Source organism: Halictus rubicundus, chromosome 15, assembly GCF_050948215.1.
Source record: "Halictus rubicundus isolate RS-2024b chromosome 15, iyHalRubi1_principal, whole genome shotgun sequence".
Taxonomy (NCBI): domain Eukaryota; kingdom Metazoa; phylum Arthropoda; class Insecta; order Hymenoptera; family Halictidae; genus Halictus; species Halictus rubicundus.
The window spans coordinates 10,593,935-10,617,093 of record NC_135163.1 but is presented as its reverse complement, the minus strand read 5'-3'; the positions used below and the strand labels follow the sequence as shown (position 1 = coordinate 10,617,093).

At 50.9% G+C, this 23,159-nt stretch overlaps 1 protein-coding gene across 2 annotated transcripts in view; it reads left to right on the top strand.

Annotated features, from left to right (window-relative positions):
* Positions 1-23,159, top strand: part of LOC143361569 (hemicentin-1) — a 374,791-nt gene that overhangs the window by 316,115 nt on the left and 35,517 nt on the right. For both annotated transcript variants that reach the window (XM_076801071.1, XM_076801072.1), the window contains exons 7-9: positions 1,389-1,552; positions 10,584-10,728; positions 14,888-15,018. In XM_076801071.1, the coding sequence (XP_076657186.1) occupies positions 1,389-1,552; positions 10,584-10,728; positions 14,888-15,018 (440 nt within the window). The remainder of the gene's footprint in view (positions 1-1,388; positions 1,553-10,583; positions 10,729-14,887; positions 15,019-23,159) is intronic.

The following is a 23,159-nucleotide window of genomic DNA, read 5'->3' as shown; positions in this document are numbered from 1 at the left end:
AGTTGACGAGGAAATTAAAAAAATTTTTTAACGACACCGAAAAGCGGATTTTCCGTTTTCCTTGCCCGGCGGCACCGCGTCTCATAGTTTTGATATTTCACGCGCGAGCGGGTCGTATTTGGCTCGGTATTGGCCAATTCGGGACGCGGATTTATCGTCCGTCAAAGCGATCGTCGCCTAGCCATTGGAAACTGGTGGAAACTGGTGGAAACGGCGTCGTTCCGCGCGTTTACACGCGCCCGGGAAAATCAATGTTTACTGGCGAACGATGATCGTTATCGCGCTCTCGCGGCCCCCACAAAGAAATCGTTGAATAATTTCCCCAGCTGCTACCTGCTTCTTCTTTCCCGCGTTCGACGACAAAAGGCGTGGGGGGAAAAAAGAGGGGCTCGTCTTATGTCGCGACGCCGATACTGTTTGTATACGGGGACAGACGTGTCATCTCACGAGACGCAATGTATTTTGTTTTGCTCCGTCCGGGTCGCTTAGCCTGCTTCTATGTTCCGTCAGCCAGTGCTCATTCAACTGTTCACGGGAGTAGACCACGATGTCACGATTAAGAAATCGGATTATAAGCGATGGTGACAGTGATACGGAAAAAATTCGGAAATTCAAGTTTGTACATTAATTGCGAGGTAAATATAAATTTATATCTTCCACTAATAATTTTCTTACAATATTCTTAAAGTTTTGTAGACTTTTCACCTTTTGAAATTGCACCTACTCATTTTTGTCGCAAACTCGTTTTTCTCGAAAACGGAGCGTCACACAAGAAAATTTTATCAATTTTTTCCGACTCACTTTTGCGCACAGCATTACTTCCGAATCGGTTGTCCACGGTGTGGAGGACACCTTGTATATTTTCGACTTCGTAATATTCTGGCTGGTGTCGAGACGAATTCAACGATCTAGCATACCGTAACCCTAAACCTCGAAATAACGCTATAATAATTTTGGCCAGAAAAACCGGATTTCCCAGCCCGCTGTGAAGCCCAAAAATGACAAATGACTAGCGATTGATCGATTAGTCGCCAGTTTTACAGCAGGTTGAATCGACCGCACACAATTTGCATCGAACTCGCGTCGTACCTCTGCCCCTCCTCTCTTCCCGCTCACTGTACCCGACAAGTTTGTCCGCCTTAATTATCGGTTCGCTTTAATTATCGCGGCCGATTAGCGTCGTTGGACCGCGTGATTGCTGGACTCGGTGATTCGAGAAAAAGGGCAGGGGGTGTGGGACCGTATTATACCGCCCAAACAGATCGTCCGTGCGCCCGGTATGTGCGCGTGTGTGCGCGGGCTTGTGTGTCTCTAAACGAGCCGTTTGCGAACGGTTCCCGTCATCGACGATGACGATGAATTAACCAGTGATTCGATTTTTCCACCAGTGAAACCATTGACCGTCGTCATAAGGAGGCATGGCAAAACGAGAGTCGGAAACGAGTCCTTATTGGCCGGAAAACGGTACGACGTCGAGTGCGAAACCACTGGATCGAGGCCTCCCGCTGTCATCACGTGGTACAAAGGAAGAAGACAGCTGAAGCACACCACGGTGAGTGATTATGACTAGTCGCTTTTCATTCAAATTCCTTCAGATCGAATCGTCTTTTATTCAATTGTTCTGCTTATGAAACGTAAAACACGGTTTCGAAAATCGAGGTTCTATTGTATTTTCCGTGACTGTAGAACCGAATGTTCGAAAAAAAAATGAAAAAAACTTATTATTAGACTTGCGGATGTTGGAAGGAAAATCCCCATTTCCATGCAGAATTTTATAGAAACAATGGAAAAATTTCCTTCGTCCTCGGGACAAAATAAAAATATTTAGAGACATGCACGTACGACGAATGCATAAAGATCCACCGTGTAATTATTATGAAAGCGGATTAGAGAGTATAATGGCAGGGTTTCGAAGTTCCCGAGGATCCCCCGGTAAAAGCGAGACAGCACAATGGGCTTTCGCTGGCGAATTTTCTTCGTCCGACGTCGAATTTGGTGTCGCGGCAATTCGATTATCCGCGACAACTTTACGACACGGGGTTCAATTAGCGGGATATCGACGGGACGCGACGGGACGCGACCGGGCTGGGTATATACCATATAACTTAGCGACATCGTTGCGTCGCGTCGCGTCGGTGGCCGAAAATATTCCCCGTCGGTGGCGAGAGCAAGCAGTCGACTATTATGCTCGGCCGACTGGAGCCCGATAATCCGGTCGCCTATCGCTTTCTAATTATTAGCGCATCACCTTAACGAAATTTGTCGTGTCCCGGCGGAGGAACAAAAGGCAGCGCGACATTTAATTAACAGCTAAGCTGCTTATTATAGCCGGCGCGTTCGGCCGGTGCTCGTTAATTAACCAGTGCCCCTCGCAGCCTCTCGCACCCTCTCGCACCCTCTGCTCTGGGACCCCTTCCCTCCCCCTTTTAGACCCCCTCGAACCTTTTCCACCCCTACTCGTCCTCTCCGCGTGACTCGTGGGCTGGACGCGGGCTAGGATGAAATACGGCAACGCGTCCTGACACTAAGGTATTCCAATTTCACTTCCTTTAAATTTAAATCAGACTGTCTGTCCGTCCGTCTCGTAAATTACGTCCCGGTGCATTTGCGCGCTCGAGAACCCGCGGCGCAACGTGTGCAACGTGCAACGTGCAACCGGTGACGCGGGAACCCGCAGTTCTCTTAACCCACGACTCTAACCGAACAAAATTATTTTTTCTTCTATAGGGTGGTTCAAGACTCTTTTTTAACACATTCGCTCGGAGTCATGAGAGAGACTTTTTTCTAAAGGTCATATTTTCCGAAATTCCTGAATCATCGTCGTAAAATCCTATGCGATTCACCCGGTATGTTCGCATCTTGAAATTTTGCGTTCTCCCAACCGGTTCAAAATATCCGTAGACCGCGGAGCTTCGATTCGAAGAGCGGTAAAGGGGTTTTCGCTGAACGAAGCGAACGTTTGCGGCGGAGGGAATCGCGTTTGCACATTTCTGTTGCACCTATTCCGTTGGCTGAGGAGTGCCAGACGCATATTTGCCTGGCAGTGCGAAGGGCGGAAAACTGTCATCCGACCGGTGAAATTATATTCTACTTTTTTTCTGGCCGCTCTAATTTCCGGCGCTCGAACGTTCTCGCGACGACGGCGACTAGCAGGTCGAAAGCAAAGGGAGAGAAAATGCTGAGGAGAAAGAGAGAGAGAGAGAGAAGGAGAGAAGGTGGTCGCGTAAAGCTCGTTGCGGAATTTCATTTCGAAATATTTATACGGTCTTAAGCGCGCCGATGCGGCGGCGGACAGGGAATAAAGATAATATATCGCGCGATTATACGCGGCTCCATCGCAGTTTTCTCGGGGGCCGCTAACGAAACGCTTTCTGGCCGGGGCCACGTAATGCGGAGCTCGCGGGCAAACGCCTAAAGACAGCCCCCGGATGACTATATAGGATAATCAGGATGGTAATGCGATAGAAGTGGTCTACGTGTTCCGCCGCTCGTAGGATCTGCTTACGTTAATATCTGTCCTCGGCTACGCTCAACCTCGTCCTCGCCTCTTCCCTCCTCCCTCTCTCTCTCTCTCTCTCTCCTCCCTCTCTCTGTCTCTTTCTCCCTTAGCTCCGTGGTAAAGGTCTCAGCTCTCTTGCCACGAATACCCTTTCTTTCCAAGGATTCCCGGCAACCAACGATCGTCCGTTCCTCTTACCGTCGCGAACCCTCGGCTGTATTTTATTATCTGCCGCTTAGAAGCCGCGCCACCGTCCCGCCTTCGCGCCGCGAATTTTAAGAAGGCACGTCGCCACCTTCATCGTCACCGCGAAAACGAGCCATGACGTACCCTTATCGCCGACCCCTTTAACGGCTTACCGCCCCCTTTGTGTCCCTCGATCTCTGTCACCGCCACGGCGCGCACCCTCCGTCCACCCCCATAGTCGGAATCGTTGATCCCCGGCTACCCTACAGCGAAAATTCTGTCCAGCTGGGATCGTAAAAATCAACATTACATCTTTCTCTTAGTTTCGACCTGGTATGACCTTGGAACTCATCGTGTTACGTACCGAGTGAATCCGGTAGGATAGTCACGCGCGCCAAAACCAAGGGGTTAAAGTCATCGTAGGGAGAGAGACGGACATCGGACGAGCATCGGCGTTGGAAGCGGATTGTTAGCACCCGGGAAGACTTGTAGCAGGCCCGGGGAATCGCTCGTAATCTTGCCGCTCTGTCCGAGGTAATCTCCCGTTCGGCCGAGCGAGCGGCCAGATACGAGAGAGCGCGGACCTAAATCACGGCGCGATGGTTAGGCGAATGGTTAGGCGCGAGGTCGGAGCCCGGGGGCGCCACGCATTATCGATAATCCGGAATCACAGATGTAACGTTGCGGCGCACGTGCACGCTGAACCGAGCAGATTCGAGCAGAGCGGAGCAGAGCAGAGCGAAGCAGACCGAAGCGGAGAGAGTCGAGGCTGCCGTTGTCTCCGGCACGCTGACGCGCGGCCCTAATTAATTTCGCGTAGTTCATTAACAAGCCGTGGCCGCAACGCTTAACGACGCCTCTCGCCTCTCCTCTCCTCTCTCGCCTCTCGTCGGCTCCGACTCCGGCTCCGGCTCCGGCTCCGGCTCGTCGTATCCCGTCATATCCCGTGCGCCACCACTCGCAATATTCTCTCGCTCGTTCTCTCCCCTTTTCTCCTCTCTCTCTCTCTCTCTCTCTCTCTCTCTCTCTCTCTCTCTCTCTCTCTCTCTCTCTCTCTCTCTGCTCTGCTCTCTTCACAACGCCCGTGTTTCCCGCGGAGAGACCGAGACTCCGTTACACGGACTGATTAACGGAGTAAACGACAGCCACCGATGGAAACGCGGCGGAATTCTAATTCGAGCAAAACAGCCGTCTCCGTGACAACGGGACCAACCAGCTGGAACCCGCCGAACGAACTTTTGCGCGACCAAATTAAAATTCTTTGACGTGGCCCACGCACGACTCGACTCGGCTCTGCTCTGCTCTGCTCTGCTCGGCTCGTGTGAAGATTCCGCGATGGGACCGAACGCGGCATCGAATATTCGGGAAACACCGAGAATTTTAATGAATTCCTGCGATATCTCGATCATCGAGGAAACGCTCGCATGCTCGATAGTTGTCTATCGATACGTTATCGGGAGAGAACGGTCCAGCTGCCTCGAACCGCCTAAGGAATTCCACGTGACAGATTGTTGTTAGCATTATTCACGGGTGAAGGAACCTTTTGTGGTTTCGTAGCGGTGGAACACCGTGGAGATCGCAGTTAGCGATTGGGACTTTTTTGTCGTTCATAATTTCTTCAATTAGGAAGATGTGTCTAGTTGTAAAACAACAGAAAAATTGAGTGAAGGATAGAGTAAATATAGATAAATGAAAAGTAGAACAGAGAATATGTAGACTAAACGGAGAAGCGAGAATGGGAATAAGTGAAAAATGTGAGAAGTTAGCGTAATACAAATAGCGCGGATAGCATTGCGAACCAGTAGGTAGCCCTGCGACTAGAAGATTATTCCGCGAATGGGTAAAGCCGGATAGAGAGCGTTTCGACAGCGTCTAGCCAGAGCCCTGGGCGTGGGCTCTTTTAGCGTGCAGAGCTTATCCCAGCATTTCAACAAATAAGCGTAAACGGGCAGCTTTCTGACACATACATTATCGGCGTCGGCGCATCGAATATTCCCGTGTCAGGTTAGACACCGATTTTCGCGCATTTCGCAAGACCGCTCGCGCTCGTTCCCTGTTCCATGTTCCCTGTTCCCTGTTCGGGAACAGGCTGAAAGGGCTTCTCTAACTTCGTAACGTATCGCGCGGAGTTGGATGGAAGCTGGTAGTAGTTATGGCTCCGTGAACCCGTCCAAGCACGCGGCTCTCCGCGTCAGAGAGTCTTTCTCCTCATCGACGTTCCATTTCCGCGGCGCAATTTGTGCTCTCGCCGATACTGGATCAGCGGGAACGGTTATCAGTTTCGACGTCCCGGAAACGATCTTCTCCTACCCCGTCTCGATCTCTACCGCACGGCGAAACAAACTCGATGCAAATGTACGTCTCTATTCGCGTCTCGTTGCGTCGCGTCGGGTCCGAGAAAGATCGTTCTTGTTGTCCTGTTGCTCGAACTTTTACTCTGATAGCAATTTTATTAAAACATTATTTATGCATTACCTGGTAAATTAATCCTTCTAACATCTCAAAAAATTGATCAAATAAAAATGTCGAGGGTGACCGAATTGAAGCCGATCGACGTTCATACTTTAATTTACGATGTTCCTTATCGGAAGACTCGAGCCATCAACGTCGTCCCGAAAATGTCAAATAAAAAGAGAATCAGCAAGTTGGTCGAGCGATTTTTTCCCAGATATTAACGGCGAACGACGCACGGGTTATCTCGCGCAGGAAAAATGCAGAGTAGCTGTCTACAGGTTACCAGTAGCAGCCATCTTTAGGGTAGCTCGGGAGGAGCAGCGTCGGATTTATCATCTTTGTTGCCTCCCTCGCATGACGACGTCGTATCTCGGGGACTCGTGTACTAGGTGTAAATTGTGATTTTCATCAAAACTAGCGAATCACCGTAAGACACCTTGAGCTCGAACTTTCTGTTCCCATCTCGCGAGACAGCGGGATGATCTTGTGGTTTACTCGAGTTTGCTGCTTCGTCTTATTGTAACTAGTTACCTGTCATCCATTCGCGTTATTTCTGCTTCGTAAAAATCGCGAGAGCAGACGATTGGGAATGGCGTGAGAATTTATATATGTTCGAAAATTGTATGCCAAAGAACGACGATGTTTTAAACGTGTGTGTTTACGCTTAGCAACGAACGCGGGCCAAACGGAAATTTAAGCACACAAATGATTAATAAAATTCGTAGAATGTAACGAGGGTGTAAAAGCTAACAACAAGGGTAGAATACGTGGTATACTGAACATTTTTTCCGAGTGTCTCCCGCAGTTGGCGAAGCAGTCAAAAGCTAATTTTTATCGATCCACCCGTACTTTTGCTCTGTTTCCTGAAGGCGAATATTCGCGAGTAGCTTTCCCCTCGACTAGCCGGGCTTCTCCGGTTGTAGAGAGCGTAAACGATCTTCGCAGTACTCTCTCTGGCTCTCAGAGTTTGCCGAAGCGTCCGATGTAATTTTTGAAAATAATAATTCCCCGCGCCGTTGTATCCTACACGGTTCTCTCTTTTTCTCTCTCCCTGTTTGCGTTTGAACGCCGACGTCGTCGCTCGGTCCAATTCCGTGGGCCGCAAGATGGCGAGAAACGAGAGAGCCAGGAAACCCAGAGGGTGGTGCGGTGAAGAGGAGACGAGAGGAGAGGAGAGGAGAGAAGAGGTGGAGAAGGGCGGCCGAGGGAGGAGGAGATAAAAAGGGAAAAGAAGAATATGGCGGAACGAGTTCGACGGCACGGGGGTATGGTTAATTTTGGTTATATTAAGGTCGAGAGGCGGACCGTAAGCAACGTCGGCAACATCTGCTGGAAACTCATTCCTGCTAGCCCGGACTCGAAAGGACCTCGAGTCCTGCTAACGCTCTGGAATCCTTTCTAAAGAGCCGCGCCGGATTCCACCGAGCGTGAATTTTACCGGCAGCTTCTGACGCCGCTCTGATCTCCGCTCTGCTCTGCTCTGCTCTGCTCTGCTCCGCTCCGAACGGCGAGACTCTCTCTCTCTCTCTCCCTCTATCTCTCTCTCTCTCTCTCTCTCTCTCTCTCTCTCTCTCTCTCTCTCTCTCTCTCTCTCTCTCTATAGCGCCTCGGTCCCGTTTTTCTATTTATCTTCCACCGACGCGCCGCCGTCCGCGTCCTCATCCTCTTGCTCAACCTACCCGACAGAAAAAGAGCAGTTACTTCGACTCGGAATTTCGTTTCAAAGCGTGTCAACCGATACAAGCCGGACCGATGCAGGTGAAGCCGGCGCACAGCCGGGCATTTGGCCCGAGAAACCGGAAAAACTATTACAGCGTTATTTACGGGTTCAAGGCCATAATATGCCTGCTCTTGTACAATTGGCGCAGACAGTTTTGATTTTGCATAAAAAAATGTGCGGTCTACCGATGATCGAAATACCCGCGCAAACTAGAACCAGAGAAACGACGGATTTCGTGCAGACTGTAAACGCAGTACTTTACCGCTTCATCTCCCCGTTTCTCCTGGGATCGCTTCCGCGAGAAGGGATCGACGGGATTTTTCGTTGGTACACGAAATTGGCCGACGTCGACCGAGAGCAATCCCGTGGCCCTCGGCTCGCGTTGGAGGATTGTTTTCGACGTCTCCCTGTTCTCCATCAACGGACAGTTGGCCCGATACGCTCGTCAGCGATTTCGTGGTTCTCGCGATTGAAAAACGATCGGCTCCGCTAACGAGCCTCGTCGGCCGCTAACGAGGAGTTTCGCGACACGATACGATTTACACGGTTAAAGAGAGAGTGATAGGAGAGAAAGAGAGAGAGAGTGTTCTCAAGGACACAGTGAAATCGTGGCCGGCTTGATTTTCCGTGGAGAAAAATAGACGCGATCTCGAAGGGAGGAGTTCGAACTCCGAAGAAGAAAGACGTCTCTCTCTTCCTCGATGAAAGAAAGAGAAAACTGTCGGGAGAGGAAAAGAGGAGAACTGTAAAGGTCGAAACGCTTCGAGGAACCGATAACTATACCTCTCGGCGGCGAATCTCTCCCTCGGGAAAAGTTCACGGCGCAGAAACACAGCGAAAGCGTTCCGGTCGGACGAAGAAGACGATCGAGAGTCCCAGCTGACAGGGGAAGGACCCGAACTGTCCGATTTTAACAAGCTTTTGCACGGTGCTGGCACACGGCTCCCTAATAGCACCTGGAAAATATTAGCCGCGGTTAGCTGATGGTTTCAAAGACACAAACAATTAGAGGGACATAACTCTTCGTGTACTGCGAGAGTAATCCAATGTAACAGAAGTTGGAAGTTTAAAAAAAAAATTAAAAGTGGGTACAAGAGCCTCTTTTACTCGTCAGAAAAGGAATTCGGGTCGACCGATTCGACCGATTCGACTAGCATCCGATTTCGCGAGCTTCGAAACTAAGGGGAGGACAGTGGGAGCTCGGCAAGAGGCAGGCGGGCGGCAGCAGCAGCTTGAAAGATACGATTGGGTCGGGTCGGGCCGGGCTGAGCCGCTCCGCGCCGATTGAATTAAGCAGCCACACCTGTCGACTCCAGATATCTTCATCGACCGCATGCTAATTGCCAATTAACCGATCCCTGATTCTCCCTCCCCCGTTGTTGCCACCACCCATGCGCCCGTAACCACGCGCTCGCTTTGTTTTCCGTGAATGAACGACCGATACGCAACAAGCGCCGCGGATTAGTCGACACGCAATCGCTACAGAGTCCTGCGGAGGCGTTTATGCCTGACGATTGGCTAATTGCGTGGGTTAGGGTCCCCGAATCGCTAGCAAATATGGACACGGTACAACAACCCTGTGTACAGTGTCGTAACAGACTCCTGCAGGTTCGGAACTGGTACAATCTATCGATCGGCAAAATTAGGCGATTCTAAAAGGAAGAATAAATCGTAAACGAATTAGGATTAGCTACTAGATTTCAAAATTACCAAAATTCTATTCGTATAGAGATTTATAGAGCGATTAGAAGAACGGAGAAACTTATGGTTTCGGAATAGCCGCGTTTGGAAACGAAGCCCGGCAACTCCGCTATCGAGTGTGTCTTCGATCTCGGACCGGTTTTCGTAGTTGCATTATTGGAAATATCAAGTTTCGTAGTTTCGGTTTGGTTTTTCGGGAATCGAGTTCCAGGTTCCAACGAAATACACGAGGGCGACGGGTTCTCTTTCGACGTATGATTCGTCGAGGCTGGTTGAATTACGGGCTTGTTCCTCGATTCGAAAGGTCCGACTTTCCTCGCGGTCGAATAAATCTTTGGTAAGAACGCCATCGATTCTCCCCGTGGCCGGGAACAAGGACGTCCGCCGCCGCGCCATTGTAATTTCCGTAACCATACGGCGGACTTACCGTTTCCGCTCGAGTACGATCGAAAACCGTATCGTTCCGCCAACCGCCTCTCTCCATTTTGTTCGCCGCGGGCACGCGGGCACGCGGGGGCATTATTGCCGCAAGATTTTAAGAGGCCGCTGAAATATTCAATTGTTGTGGAAAAATGTACAGCCGCTTGCCGACTGCCGACTGGAACTATACGCCGCATTCGTTTCACTTGGAGCGAAAACATTCGAGCTCGCCGCTCGTGGGATCAACGCTGGCGGTGGCTAAATATCCTCGCGACAATCCGTCTCCTCTCCTCTCCTCTCCTCTCTCAATTATTTTCATTCTCTCTTCAAATGCGGGGCCCGTTCGTATTTTCACGAACGGTAAAAATTAAATGTTTCGCGCGGAAACTGCCGCCGCGTTTCTAGCCCCTCGAAGAGCTGACAACTTTCTCGTTTAACGACAATCGTAGTTGTCACGCTAAAAGCAAAATTCGATTTTGTCGTTTAAAATAAAGTTTAGATGGAACATGGAATGTATTCGTAAGAATAATTCTGCACTTGCACTTGCGTTCGCCGGTTCCTCGGAGAAGTAGCCTAACGGAAAGCATTTGATCTGTCACGCAGGAGGAGCGCTCGGAGAACCGAACGATGAGCATAGTGGCGTTCGAGCCTGGCGTGGACGACCACGGGAAGACGATCACCTGCAGGGCCGAGAACCCGAACGTGACGGGACTGTTCGTCGAGAAATCCTGGAAGATCGACATCGTCTGTAAGTATCCGATAAACATATATTCTATCTCTTCGGCGTCGGTCCTTCCGCGGCAAGATTCCGCTTCATTCGGCTCCGCTCTGCTTCGTTTCGTTCCGCGTCCCTCGGTCGGCCATTTACGATCGGCACGTGACGTTAAATGCATATTCGATGATTCCGGCTCGAAACTTATTTCTCTTTCGGTCCACGATCGGGTTCCTTGATGCATGCATACGCACCAAGGTCGAGCCTCGTAAAATGAATGGAGGCCGCGGAGTGTAGTGCTGATTTTGCGTCGCCTCTTTTTTCTCTCTCTCTCTCTCTCTCTCTCTCTCTCATCCTAGACTCATCTTCCGTCGAGCCCCCGTCGTGAAATCGGCCGATTTACGAGCCTTTTTACGTTGAATACGAGCCCACCCATCGACACAAGCAGGTAGACACAGAGATACAGGCTCGCCGATCTGGTCTCCTTTTTTACAGCGACAATAAAACGGCCTCCGGCCGGATTTCCGGCGAATTACTGCCGAAATTCAGCGGGACCGATCGTTGCGCGCCTATGCGGAACCTGTTCCGTAATCTGGTTGATCGTAAAGCGGCCGTGGAAAAAACAGATATATACGCGACATACGGGAAAGGACTGCTCGTAAAGCGGACGAGCCGCGCCGCAGCCGACGCCTTCGATGGATTCGCGAGCCTCGCGATCTTCTTTCCGATCACCTACCGATTTGTTGAAACGTTCAGTTACAACGCTTCCATTATAACGGAAGCGTTGGCAGTCGCAAAATTCGTAAAGTTGTAGACGAGTGTCACAGAGTGGGGGTTGAATTCTTTCGAAAATTCGCCGGAAAAAATTCGATTATCAAGGTACGTCAGGGCGGAACGATAGCCGGATAGTTACAAGAGTAGAACGACGTCCCTTTGTGTGTCCAATTACGTTGACCGTCGCGCAATATCGTCGAAATTACGCATTATCCTCTGAACAAGAGAGAGAGAGAGAGAGAGAGAGAGAGAGAGAGAGAGAGAGAGAGAGAGAGAGAGAGAGAGGGCGCTTCGTTTCCCGTCCATTGCGAAGCCTCGATCCGCGAGCTACGAGCAGGAAAATGAAAAGTCGGGACGAAGAGAGGATAGAGGAAGGTGAACGGTGAAGGGTGAAGAGTGTGCACGCGGGGGCGGAATTTATTGCAATCCCGGAGGAGGAATACCGCTCGCCGAGGTACACGAGCTACGAAAAACAATGGACGGGCGAACGATGCAGCGAGGAGGGCTTGAGGGTTAAAAAACAACGGAAGGATCACGGGGGACGAGGGTGGCGCGACGGAGACGCGATCGAGCTAATTAATACTATCTCTCGAGGAGACGTCGAGTGAGAGAGAAAGAGAGAGAAAGAGAGAGAGAGAGAGAGAGAGAGAGAGAGAGAGAGAGAGAAAGAAAGAGAAGACACCCGGAAAGGGAGGAAATTTATCGTGGCGCGCGATTAAATGCTGCGAGAACGCCCGAAGAATAAACTCTCCTCGAAGAGAGAAAACAGGATAAGAGGGGGCGCCGGTATGATTAAACTAATGAAGACGGTAAATGAGAGATACAAGGAGCATGGAAAACTGCCGGCAGTTCTTCGAGGACCTACCTAGCCTGCGCGGTTCTCAGAATTTCGAGATCGGGGTCCCGCGCGGAGCAAGCAACCGACCAAGGAAAAACTGAGCGTCCGTGAAGCATTTCGGATTAAGATAATTCCACGGCATCCGGTTCTCCTCGTATTCTCTCTCTCTCTCTCTCTCTCCCTTTAGCTACCCGGTCGCTCTTTCGTTTTGCGACCGGAAAAGAATGAAGACGCGAGAGCGCGCTCTCGAAAGCTAATGGAGAGAAATTATGTTGCTCCCCTTGCGAAATTGCGAACGTATAGCGACGAAAATGAAGCTGCTATTCTGCACCCGTGCCCCGCGGTATGAACGAACATTCGATGCTGGATGTCTGTTATACTGCTACACGGCCTGACGAGGCTCTAATGAATTCTAGTTAAAAGTTCTTCTTCGTCCGCGATTACCGTGCTGTTTCGTACTTGTTAGAGGAACGGCTCGGATTGCCAGTTTGTTTCTTCAGCCGGCGTCGTTTTCGCCCTTTCTTCAAGTTTCCAGAGCAACGCCTCGAATATTGTTCGTATATTCCTCGTTCCCAAATGATCCGGCGTCGTTGGACCTTGATCGAGGATCTTTGCGCATTTTTTCTAATGTTACTCTTCAGAATTAAAATTTTAATTGCCTTCTTTCAGGAAGAGAAAATTTTATTCCACCTTCTATGTACAATTACTGTGTATTCGTCAATCGATTGAATCGAATTGAACCAATTCGAAGCTGTTCGAACCTGCTCAAGGTGGTGCGAAGCAGCTGGAATTCGGCTTAAGCCAGTTCGAAGCTGCTGAAAACCCGTCTGAAGCTATCCGAGTCGGCTTAAGCCAGTTTGAAGCTGCTGCAGCTGCGTTAAACCCATCTGGAGCCACCCGAGTCGGCTTAAAGCAATTCGAAGCAGCTCTAACCGACTCGAGTCAGTTCGAAATACTAGCTGTTGGTCTTCGCGCGTGACTTTCGATGTGCGATCGAGCCGACTGCGAAGGGAACTTTAGCTCGATTCTCGACCATTCGGTGTGTCCCCGTGTTCTCGCGTGACCAAGCGACCAGTCGCAAAGCCGCTCGAACCCGGAATGCTCAAAGAGGCATCCGCACGCATCGTTGGCGTCGCAGCCGAATTCATCGTCGCGCGTAAAAGCGGAACGCTGTGCTCCGCGCGCGCGCGCCATGCGCCGCTGCTGTGCGGGATCACGGGACCATGAATATATACGTTTTTTACGAGATTATTTTTATTTATTACACCGGACACACCTGCTGCACGGAAGCCGGCCGTGCCCAGGCTGATGGCCAGCCCGGTTTATCGGCTGGCCGGGAAATTTATTCGGCCCCGTTCATATTTGGCAACGACGGGTTCAAGACCGACACCGAGCGAGAGGGAAGCTGTGTGCGATTTCGCATACCCACGGCGCCGAGTTAGCTCAACGATGTCTACTGTTCGAGCGGAAAATAATCCAGAACCTCCACGACGCGTTCTACTCTGATTTTGAACACGCGACTCTAGTTCGACAAAAGACGAACACGAGAAGAAACTCTTCCCTCTATAACGTGTGTCGGCAAGAGCCGCATTTTCGACCAGCGGCGAAACGAAGTCCGGCGGTTCCGAGTCGGCGAGCCTTAAATTTGTTAAAGCGCAGTTAGCTGTTCCGGGAGTCTTGAACATTTTTCGATCGGAACCGCTTCCCCGCGACTCCGAAACTTTCCGAGTTTCCTCGCGACCAAATTATACCGAAACGGGGCAACTTGGAAGATAAAGGGAAAGCGGAATCGACTGTCGTCTTAGTTTCAATCGCGGGCGCACGGTTCCTCGGACCGACCGGTCACTTAGCAAATTGAAGTGGACTGGACCGGACACGGACAGACCGGAAACGAAGTGCCCATCGAAGAGAACTCGTGCGCTGTTTCGACGGTCAACGATTTTCTTCGTCTTCCGCGAGCGAACGTCTAGCGACAAGAAAGAAACGCAAACCTGTGAAATAGCCCCAACTGTGCAAATAGCTCGTAGCCGGCTATTTGTTGTACGACAAAATTTTTCAAACAAATGTTCCACGGTTTCCAGGGACACATGCGGCACCGTAATCTGTCTCTTGTTACTTTGCTTTTTTATCGAAACTCTCTCAATTCACCGCGACTTTGTTCATTCGTATTTTTGAGAGGTAAATCTTCGAATAAAAGGACGCTAACTGTTTGCCCTTCGCGGCGCCGCCAAGAATTACCAGAACTCAAAAACAGGTTAACATTAGCGAATTCGTGTGTATCCAAAAAAACTCTCGAAAATTTGAGTTTAAAATATCAGTAAACGCGCCGAGTTTTTCATTTCCGTCGGACCGAAGAAAAAACTCGTGGAAGTATTCTGGGTTGGTGGAAGTGCGTCTGGTTGCTGAAGTTAAAACAGCTTGGAGCGCAAAGAGTTGATAGAAAAATTTTCGTCGGTGTTAGGAAAGTTTCGAAAGCAACAAGCTCGGTACGCGACTGGAGCGAGACTACGGTGTCGCGTTTATTAACGAAGGGCTGAAAGGTGCGTGCCTGCCGGTTCCTAATTAACTCTGTTTTGCCTGCAGATCCGCCGATCGTGTCGCTGAACCTGGGATCCACGCTGAGCCCGGAGGACATCAAGGAGGGCGACGACGTTTACTTCGAGTGTCGCATAAGGGCAAACCCGCCCTGGTCGAAGCTCACGTGGATACACGACGTAAGTGCAAAACCTGTCCAAATCTCTAAGAACACAAGAGGATGGTGGTGGCTCAAGGGGAGAAGGGGGGCTTGTAGAATTCCGTAGACAGCCGTGTATCGTCGGTGTTTCTTAACAAAGTTTCGCCCACGGTTCTCGAAGCGGAAGACCGTTTCATTCCGCTTGTCCTATCGCGCGACCTTATTAAACCGGAGCGTCGCGTCGCGTCGCGTCGCGTCGGGACGCTATACAAATTCTCGCGACGTCCGCATAACACACGAGGATTCGCGGAGAAGAATCCAACGCGTGGGACAAAAACCCTGCGCCACGGTGAAACTCTATTATTTACAACGCCAGCCGCCGCGTAATCCGCGCATCGCCATCCTCATCCGAGGGCGGATCCTTTTTGCTTTCATCGATCTCGAAATAACTGGAATGCTCCGATCGTGAGCGTTACGATTTTTAATGTTCGGTAGGGTAATTAGTACGGTCCACCGATGAGATAGATCCGGCAAATTGAAGGTTTGCCCGAGCGATTGAAAAGTCACTCGGGGTTAAAAGGTTAATTGGTTCTATTTTTGAAAAGATCGATCATCGTCTTGGGTTGAAATGGTGGTTCGGCTGGTATTGCGCATTGCAGCATCGAGATTCCCGTCGGATCTGCATCCGGTAAATCGTAAAGGGCGTGGAGCTGACCAAAAAGCCGACCGAGAGCATTTCGTAGGGACGAGGAAGGGCATGGAACGGCTGCTGCCGCGGAATGAAGTCGGATCATATTTTTAAGATGCAATTTCGACGGGAATCTCTTACGATGTAACAGCTGCCGCCAGGCCACCGTTAACTCTCGCTCTGCACTGCTCCGCGCAGCTCTGCTCGGCATTTCTCGTGAGCTACGACGCGTATCCGCCGAAAGATCCTCCGCCGAAACGTAAAGAACGGGGCGAGCGAGAGAGAACCAGATTAGGGATCAAAAATCGGTATACAGAAAATTTTTGCCGGGCTCCGAGAGATCAAGGGTTCTCGAGGTAAATGTCCTACAGTCTCGAAGTACACGGGTCCCGAGACCTCGACGCCATTTATGGAATAAAAGGAAAAGAGTTTCTGTAGTTCGTGTAATCTCTGACAAACCAGGGTACTCTGGCAAATTCTACTACGCTCTCGGGGTCCAAAAGACACGGGTATGCTAGCACGGGCGTGCTACACCTTCCATTTCTCAGTTATAAAGAAACTTGGGCACAGCTACCGGGAACAATATGCCTGTTTTCATAAGAATCGTTGGAACCAGCTTGCACAAGCGATTAACAAACGAGAAGCAATATTAACAATTCCAGGGAGTAAAAAGAATTAGTGTTTAGAAACTGTATATCTCACCGAAGACTTTCAGGAGTGTACAGGATCGTGCGGGTTAAGATAGAGAACTGCTGAGAATCGCGGAGGTCCAGATCCCGGATCTCGAATCACTGGTCGAAGTAAATTAACGGGTTATTCCTGCGAAAGCGGTGGCCGTTTGAAGAATGGTCGCGCGGCAGTTTGTCACGGAAAGGATGAAGGAGCGCGGGACGACCGTAAAGAGAATATCGCGCTCGTCCTCGATCGTGTCCACACTCGAGAATCCCCAAAGGCGATCGACGAGATCTCGTTCGACGCCGTTCCGAGACTCGGCTTTACGACGTCGCGGCAAATCGACGTGTAACAGCGTGCCAGGACAAACTCGAACAGGTCCCGACTGCCAGGGACCTCTCGAGTCTACAGGATATCGCGCGCACAGGACAAATGGAAGTGTACAGACTCGCGGATTCGCATAGCCCGTACAAACGATCAAAGTACTCTCTGGATACCCCGTTGTCTTTGTGCGCTCGGTACGCGCGGAATTACGTTTATCGGAGCGAACGAAGAGTCCGTGGATTTCGTCTCTCGTTAAACGCCGCGCCGGTCCGCGAGACACCGGGAATTGTTCGATAAGTAATGCAATTCCCCGTAATTCTCCTTTGCCTCGAGTCGACAGTTGTCTCGTCCGGTTGTCGACCGAGGGAAATCCATTGGAAAATTCTCCGTCTAATTCACATTAGGAACTGAATTACCCAAGCATTTTCGAAAACATTTTCGCTGCATGGTGCAGACTTGTCAGCTCCCAAGTGGACTAATCAACGAAACTAGAGGGGTTTGGTGTTCAAAAGCGAAGATTCCAGAAAATCCCAAAGAGTCTCAGAATCTGAAGGTACCTGGATCCTGTCCGACGGTTTTTTCTTGTCCGCGGAATCCGCGATACGAATGGCTGTCGCGGATGAAGCTCCGCTACGTATCCGGGGTCGTTCTCTGTCGATTAGAAGGGCTTGCCTGGGAATTACAAGAGCCCGTTGGCACGTTCTATCCGGCAATCAATCCCCGAGGTAGCAATCGAGCCAGGATTTCGAACTATCGGTCTTAAAAAAACGCTTCGAGCTATTGCCGGCGGCAGTAACCTTTCGAATGGCGATCGTAAAGACGAAGAAAGACTGGCGAACGAGCGAAACGGGTTGGAACGGGGCCTGCAGCAACGGCTCGGAAAGAGGGACGCGCGGTCCACAAACGGTGTGAGGTTTTAGTCGAGAGAGAAAGAGAAAGAGAAAGAGAAAGAAAAAAAAAGAATCGCGGACAGAGAGAGAGAGAGAGAGAGAGAGAGAGAGAGAGAGAGAGAGAGAGAGAGAGAGAGACAGTCTGTGTAATGGGGTACAGTGATTAGACTGGCTTCGCCATTCACGGGGACAATGGAGAGATAGAGAGATTCTGTAGGTGCGCGGACCATCGACGAGCCAATCGGCCGAGCCCGAACCAGTTCGTCTCTCTTCGCCTGAAAGTGGATCGACCGACTAGACAACCGGAAGAACCCTATTAATGTCTTTCGCGTCCACCTAGCCAGATACGAGGCCGAAAGATCAAATGCTTTCTCTCTCTCTCTCTCTCTCTCTCCTCTCTCTCTCTCTCTCTCTCTCTCGCTTTCGTTCTCGCGGAGTGAATTTTCTGCTGCCAGCAACCTTGACGTAGTGGTTGCCGGCGAATGGACGGCCGCTCGCTTTTCACGGGGCCCTCTTCGAAAATTCCCAATCTCGTTCAAGTAGCGTGCCTCGACGCAGTGTCGGCCCTGTCGCGAGATCGAGAAATCTCGACGACCGCGGTCGAAGTCGTGTGGCTCCATTTGGCATACAGTGGAGAATTTTAGAGAGAGGAACCTCTTCTTTAAATCCATTGCTTTATACGACTAGTTATAGCTATGAACTGGACTGTGTACATTTACGTTAAGAACGTGCCTCAGAAATATTCATTTTGTAGGATCTCGGGAAAAATGAGGGCACCGCCGCCGCGGGAATCGAACCCACGGCCTCACTGGTGGTAGCCGATCGACTAACGCGCTCACCCACGGAACCCTCCCTTTCTTTCCGATCTCCTACATACTTTTGGTCTGGGGGTCCTGATCCCACAATTTCGTCCAGGTTTTCGGACAAATTCGCCACTGTGGGTCGCAAAGAGAAGGTGAGAAAGAGACAGAGAGAAGGAGAGGAAATGGACGAAAGTTCGAGTTCCGCACGGTTGCACCGTTATATGATTTTCAAATCGACGTTATTGCTTCTGTACACGGATCGGTCGCCGGGACCTGGCGAGGGTAATGGGGTTCCGCGCAATGAATCGGCCGAGTGCATTTCCGCTCGAAGCCAGCCGGAGAGAGAGAAAGACCTCGACAAGTCTCCGGACTTAATGCAGAGTTCGAAGGAATCGAAAACGCGGAGTGGTTACGAAGCGAGAGAGAGAGAGAGAGAGAGAGAGAGAGAGGGAGGGAGGGAGAGGGAGAGAGAGGTGTAACGGGGAGGAAAGGAGAAGGGGTGGCTACGTCGGATTCGGCAGGCGGTACATCAATCAATTTCAGTCGGGGGCTGCGATCTCGAGCTGCCGTGCCGGAATTCCGCTTAAACTCGTCGCCTTCGAGACCAGACGAGAGACCGGCGCGACGGCGGAGCCGGGAGGAAACGAGAGGAAACGAGAGAGAAGAGTACGCCGGGAAACGTAACGTTTCGCCAGAATTCGATCTAGCGGGGCTCTTCTCCCCGGCAGAGATAAGGGAATTTTCGGTGAAATCGTGTAGCCGGTCCACGGTCAACGGAATTCTTTCGAATCATTTGGACCGCCACCCTCGCTTTTACCTCCCCCGAAGCTTGTCTCTTCCGCTCGAAGGCGCTCCGAGACCCGATCGAACGACAAAGTCCCCGATCTCGGAGTCTCGTGACTTTAACGGCGGAAACAACTCTCTGCGAAAAAGACTATTCGCTTTCTATCGGTGCGGCGCCGAACCGCCCCAGGATTAACGCACCGCGGCCCGATAACATTTCGCAAAAATAGGAAATTGAAAAGTCTTCTCGAAACAAATTCTGTCACGCCGTAAGGGCGTCTCCTTCTCCTTCTCGGGCTTCGAAAACGGTGTCCAAAGAGCAAACAGACTCGTCGCCGGGTATTAAACGAGACATCGTTCGGCGGATTTGTGCCCGGGCGCGAATAAAACCGGGATAGATTCTTTATTATTTCGAGCACGTCACCGGAGGGCGGGTCTCGCGCCGTGCCCGATAACTTTTACGATCGCAGATATCACGGTGTGGCCCGTCTTTATTACAAATTTATCCGTTCCGGAGTCGTGCGATAGGACCAGGAAGATCCTCTCGTCGGCGCGGCTTGCACCGAGGCTATTGGCCAAAAACCGTAAAAACGCGCGAGGACGTCGTCGAACGTCTGAGCTCGCGCGAGATTCGAGATTCGAGATTCGAGATTCGGCGGTGATGCTCGTCGCGGATCGTCGGACAATAACGGAGGCGGTACTCTTTATTACCCGAGATCTTTTGACTCTGATACTCCTTTGTGAGGATCGACAACGCTACACGGAGGTACGAGGAGCCGGGGAAGAGCCAGCAGAACGAGACCGACGGCTTATCAGAGCCGAATCCACGGTTAAGGACGGCACCGGCGGCGGCGCTTAGTTGTTTAATCAGACCGGATGAAAAGAGCGCTAGTTTCGTTATCTTTTGTGCCGTATCCCTTTTGTCTCGGCTAACGAGGAGACAAAACGAATGCGTTTGGTTCAAGAATCCCCGGCTCTCTTGGACAAATTAACGCGACAGCAAGGAACAGACAAAAAGATGACGACGCGACGCCCCGAAAAAAACCGAGGGAAACGGGCCGACGAGACCCGATAGCAGATAGTCCTGCGTGGCAACGGTGGTAAGTATCGGCGAAACGAGTGGAGGCAATCTCGAGGACAGGGTAAAACCGTCGAGCCGTTTCAGTTTTCGCGTGGCGGGTGATTCGACGAGAGCAGCAGCGTGTTTCAATTAGCGAAGGGATCGGCGTGGGTTCGCGGATGGGATCGTTCACGGGCGGAGTTACAGCCAACAAGTAGATAAAACCGGGACACGGCTCGCCGGTAGTCGGTCGAAGACCTTGCCAAATGCAGCCGCGTCCGTTTAATCGGACGAGAGACGTCCCCCGAACCCGTTCTTTGTCTTCCGCCCAGGCATTCTGCTGCTCGGTAAAAGTTCCCGCGGTCTTCCTCCTTCCTTTTCTCCTCCCTCCCTCTCTCTCTGTCTTTTCCCCTTTGGTTCTCTTCTTGGCTCCCTCTCTCGTTACGCAAGTTTTTCTTCGTCTCTCGACCATTTTCTCCATTACACCGACAGACTCTCCCTTTTATCCCATCCCCCCGGGGGCGAAATCCGTTCGCCGAAGATAATTCGAAATCGATTCGGAACGAGGCCATTTGAATACTCGGGGAAGGTGGCACGAAACGACAGACCGGATCAAGATTTCTTCCCCTTCTACGACCTTCTGTCGCACGAGCTTCTCTCGCCAACTAGACTACCGAACCGCCGCGCGCTTACTTGCCTCCCTCGAACCCGCGTGGCTTTCCGAGCTGCTCCTCGTTACGTTCGAACAAAGGAAAATGTTGGAAACGGTCCGTTTCGTTTGACTTGGCTTTAGACGTTAGAAGATTCGAGATATACTTTGAACAGACAATTTTCAAAACACATCGTCCGACAAATCATTATTTCTTTTTATCGTTTAACAGACTTTCTCGTCGTCCAGACTTGGAAAAGTACAGATTACGATCCGAAAGATGCAAGAAGATTGAAAAAGTACTTGCTAACATGGTAGATCTTATCTTTTCAATTTTCATTTCATCGACTACGTCGCTTTGATCTGACGGAACTTCTGCGGTTGGATCCCCGGCCAAAGTGTTCGAGTATGAAACGGAATTGGGTGGAGATGATTATCCCAGGATCTTTCTCGTAACTATTTCCGAGGAGCGTACAAGGATTAGCTCGGCCATCCGAGGAGCAATAAATTCGCAAACTCGGAAAGAAACGGCTTAACCGCGTTGCACGCGATCGACAGAGGTTTGACGATCGGGCGGGGAGAGGCGAAAGGGTGGATCGTTTGCGATCGTTGTAACCCGCACCGATTCCGTTGGATGAGCCGTGGTTCCGTTGGCGGCGATCGAAGACTCGTCGAGATTCGTCGGACGGATACCCGGCTCGAATCCGATTAAACGAGACGATTCGGGGCTCGGATCGATGAACGGACCCGTTCGCGGGCATCGAGAAGGCGCTAACTCGATTAAGCTCGCATTGTAATCTATGCGAGTCGGCTTCGAACGAGTCTGCGCGTAAGGCGAAGCGAGCGAGACCGGGTTCAGCCCGCTTAGCATAGGTTAAGCCTCGACTAAGACCCAGGGCTTTGTCTTCGATTTAGCCGCTCGAGGAGCCTCGTTAAACGCTCTCCGAAGGGGTCGAGGCCGTCCGGAAAAATTAATAAGTGCAAGCTTCCCGTCACCGAGCTCCGTAAACCTTTCGCGCGTCCTTCCGCAACAGTCTCGACTCCTACTATTTCTGTCCGCATCCTTATTCCGAGTTCTGGACTCCTCTACGCTGAGAACGAAATAAGTGAAAGCTTCTTATCGCCAGAGTGCACGAACGTTTCGCGCATCTTCCTGCAAGAGCCACAGCTCCGATTCTTCCTGCCTACATCCTCGTCTTATTCTGATTTCCGGATTCCCCTTCGGTAAGAATAAAGTTTCAGAAAGTTTGTAGCTTACGCCTTTCTTCCAGACATTCGTTAAATTATTATTTGGAAAGCTCCGTCCTCGGCGGGAAGTAGCAGGGGACTTTTCCGGTCGGTTCGGCGTGGCGCCGCGCCGCGCCGCGCGGTGGTTCCCGCGAGTCACCGAAGCTCTGGAATCCGGAAAACTCGGTGCGTTCGGAAATTCGACGTATTGGTAACCGGTTGCATCGGGTCCGCTTTGAGAAGGCAACTGCGAAACTTTAATGTTTCCATTCCGCCCGCCGGCTGCTACCATTCTCTCTCTCTCTCTCTCTCTCTCTCTCCTTTCCTCTCTTTCCGCTCTATCCTCTCGGCCCCGCGTCTGTCTCTAGCCGCCCGAGCCTTCCGAGTTCCCACCCCTGTTTTCCAGCTCGTCGTTCCGCCAGAGTAGAAACGATAGAACGATACCGTTTCCTGTAGCCAACTCGAGCGTTTCCGTTTGTCTTTTATCGCCCGGCCGCCCCCGCGACGCGGGGGAACACCCTCGGCCACGCTTGTCTTTATCCCGATCTTCCGCTGTTTGTCGCGCGTGTCTCGTTCATATCGCCGCTGTGTCGTGCTCTTGCGATTAATTGTGTCGTATCCCTGGTGGCGGCGAGGTAAACAGCGACATCGGGGTTTAGAACAGTTTCGCGAAAAGGATAACGCTTGTTTATAAGTGACAGGTGTTTGTTCGAACGATTGCAGCGCCAATTGGGATTCTGGGTTTCCGGGAGTTTGCGACCTCGGAACCCCTTGTGTTTTGGGACTGTAGGATCTTTTAGGACTTTGGTGGGTCTTTAGGAATCTAGGATTCTAGAACTGTAAAGCTCCGAGCCTCTATAATTCGAATACTTCCGAACTCTCTTGAACTTTAAGGCTGTAGAACTTTAAGATTTAAAAAGCTTATGAGTGTAAAACTTAAGGAGTTTAAGACTTTACGACTCTATGACTCCCTCGCGAAAGGAGCCTCTTCAACTCGACTCATAAAACGTCCACTCTTTCGGTGCTCATTCCACCAGAACAACCCTCCAAGTTGATGGTTAATCCTGCTGCTTTCTTCGAGTTAT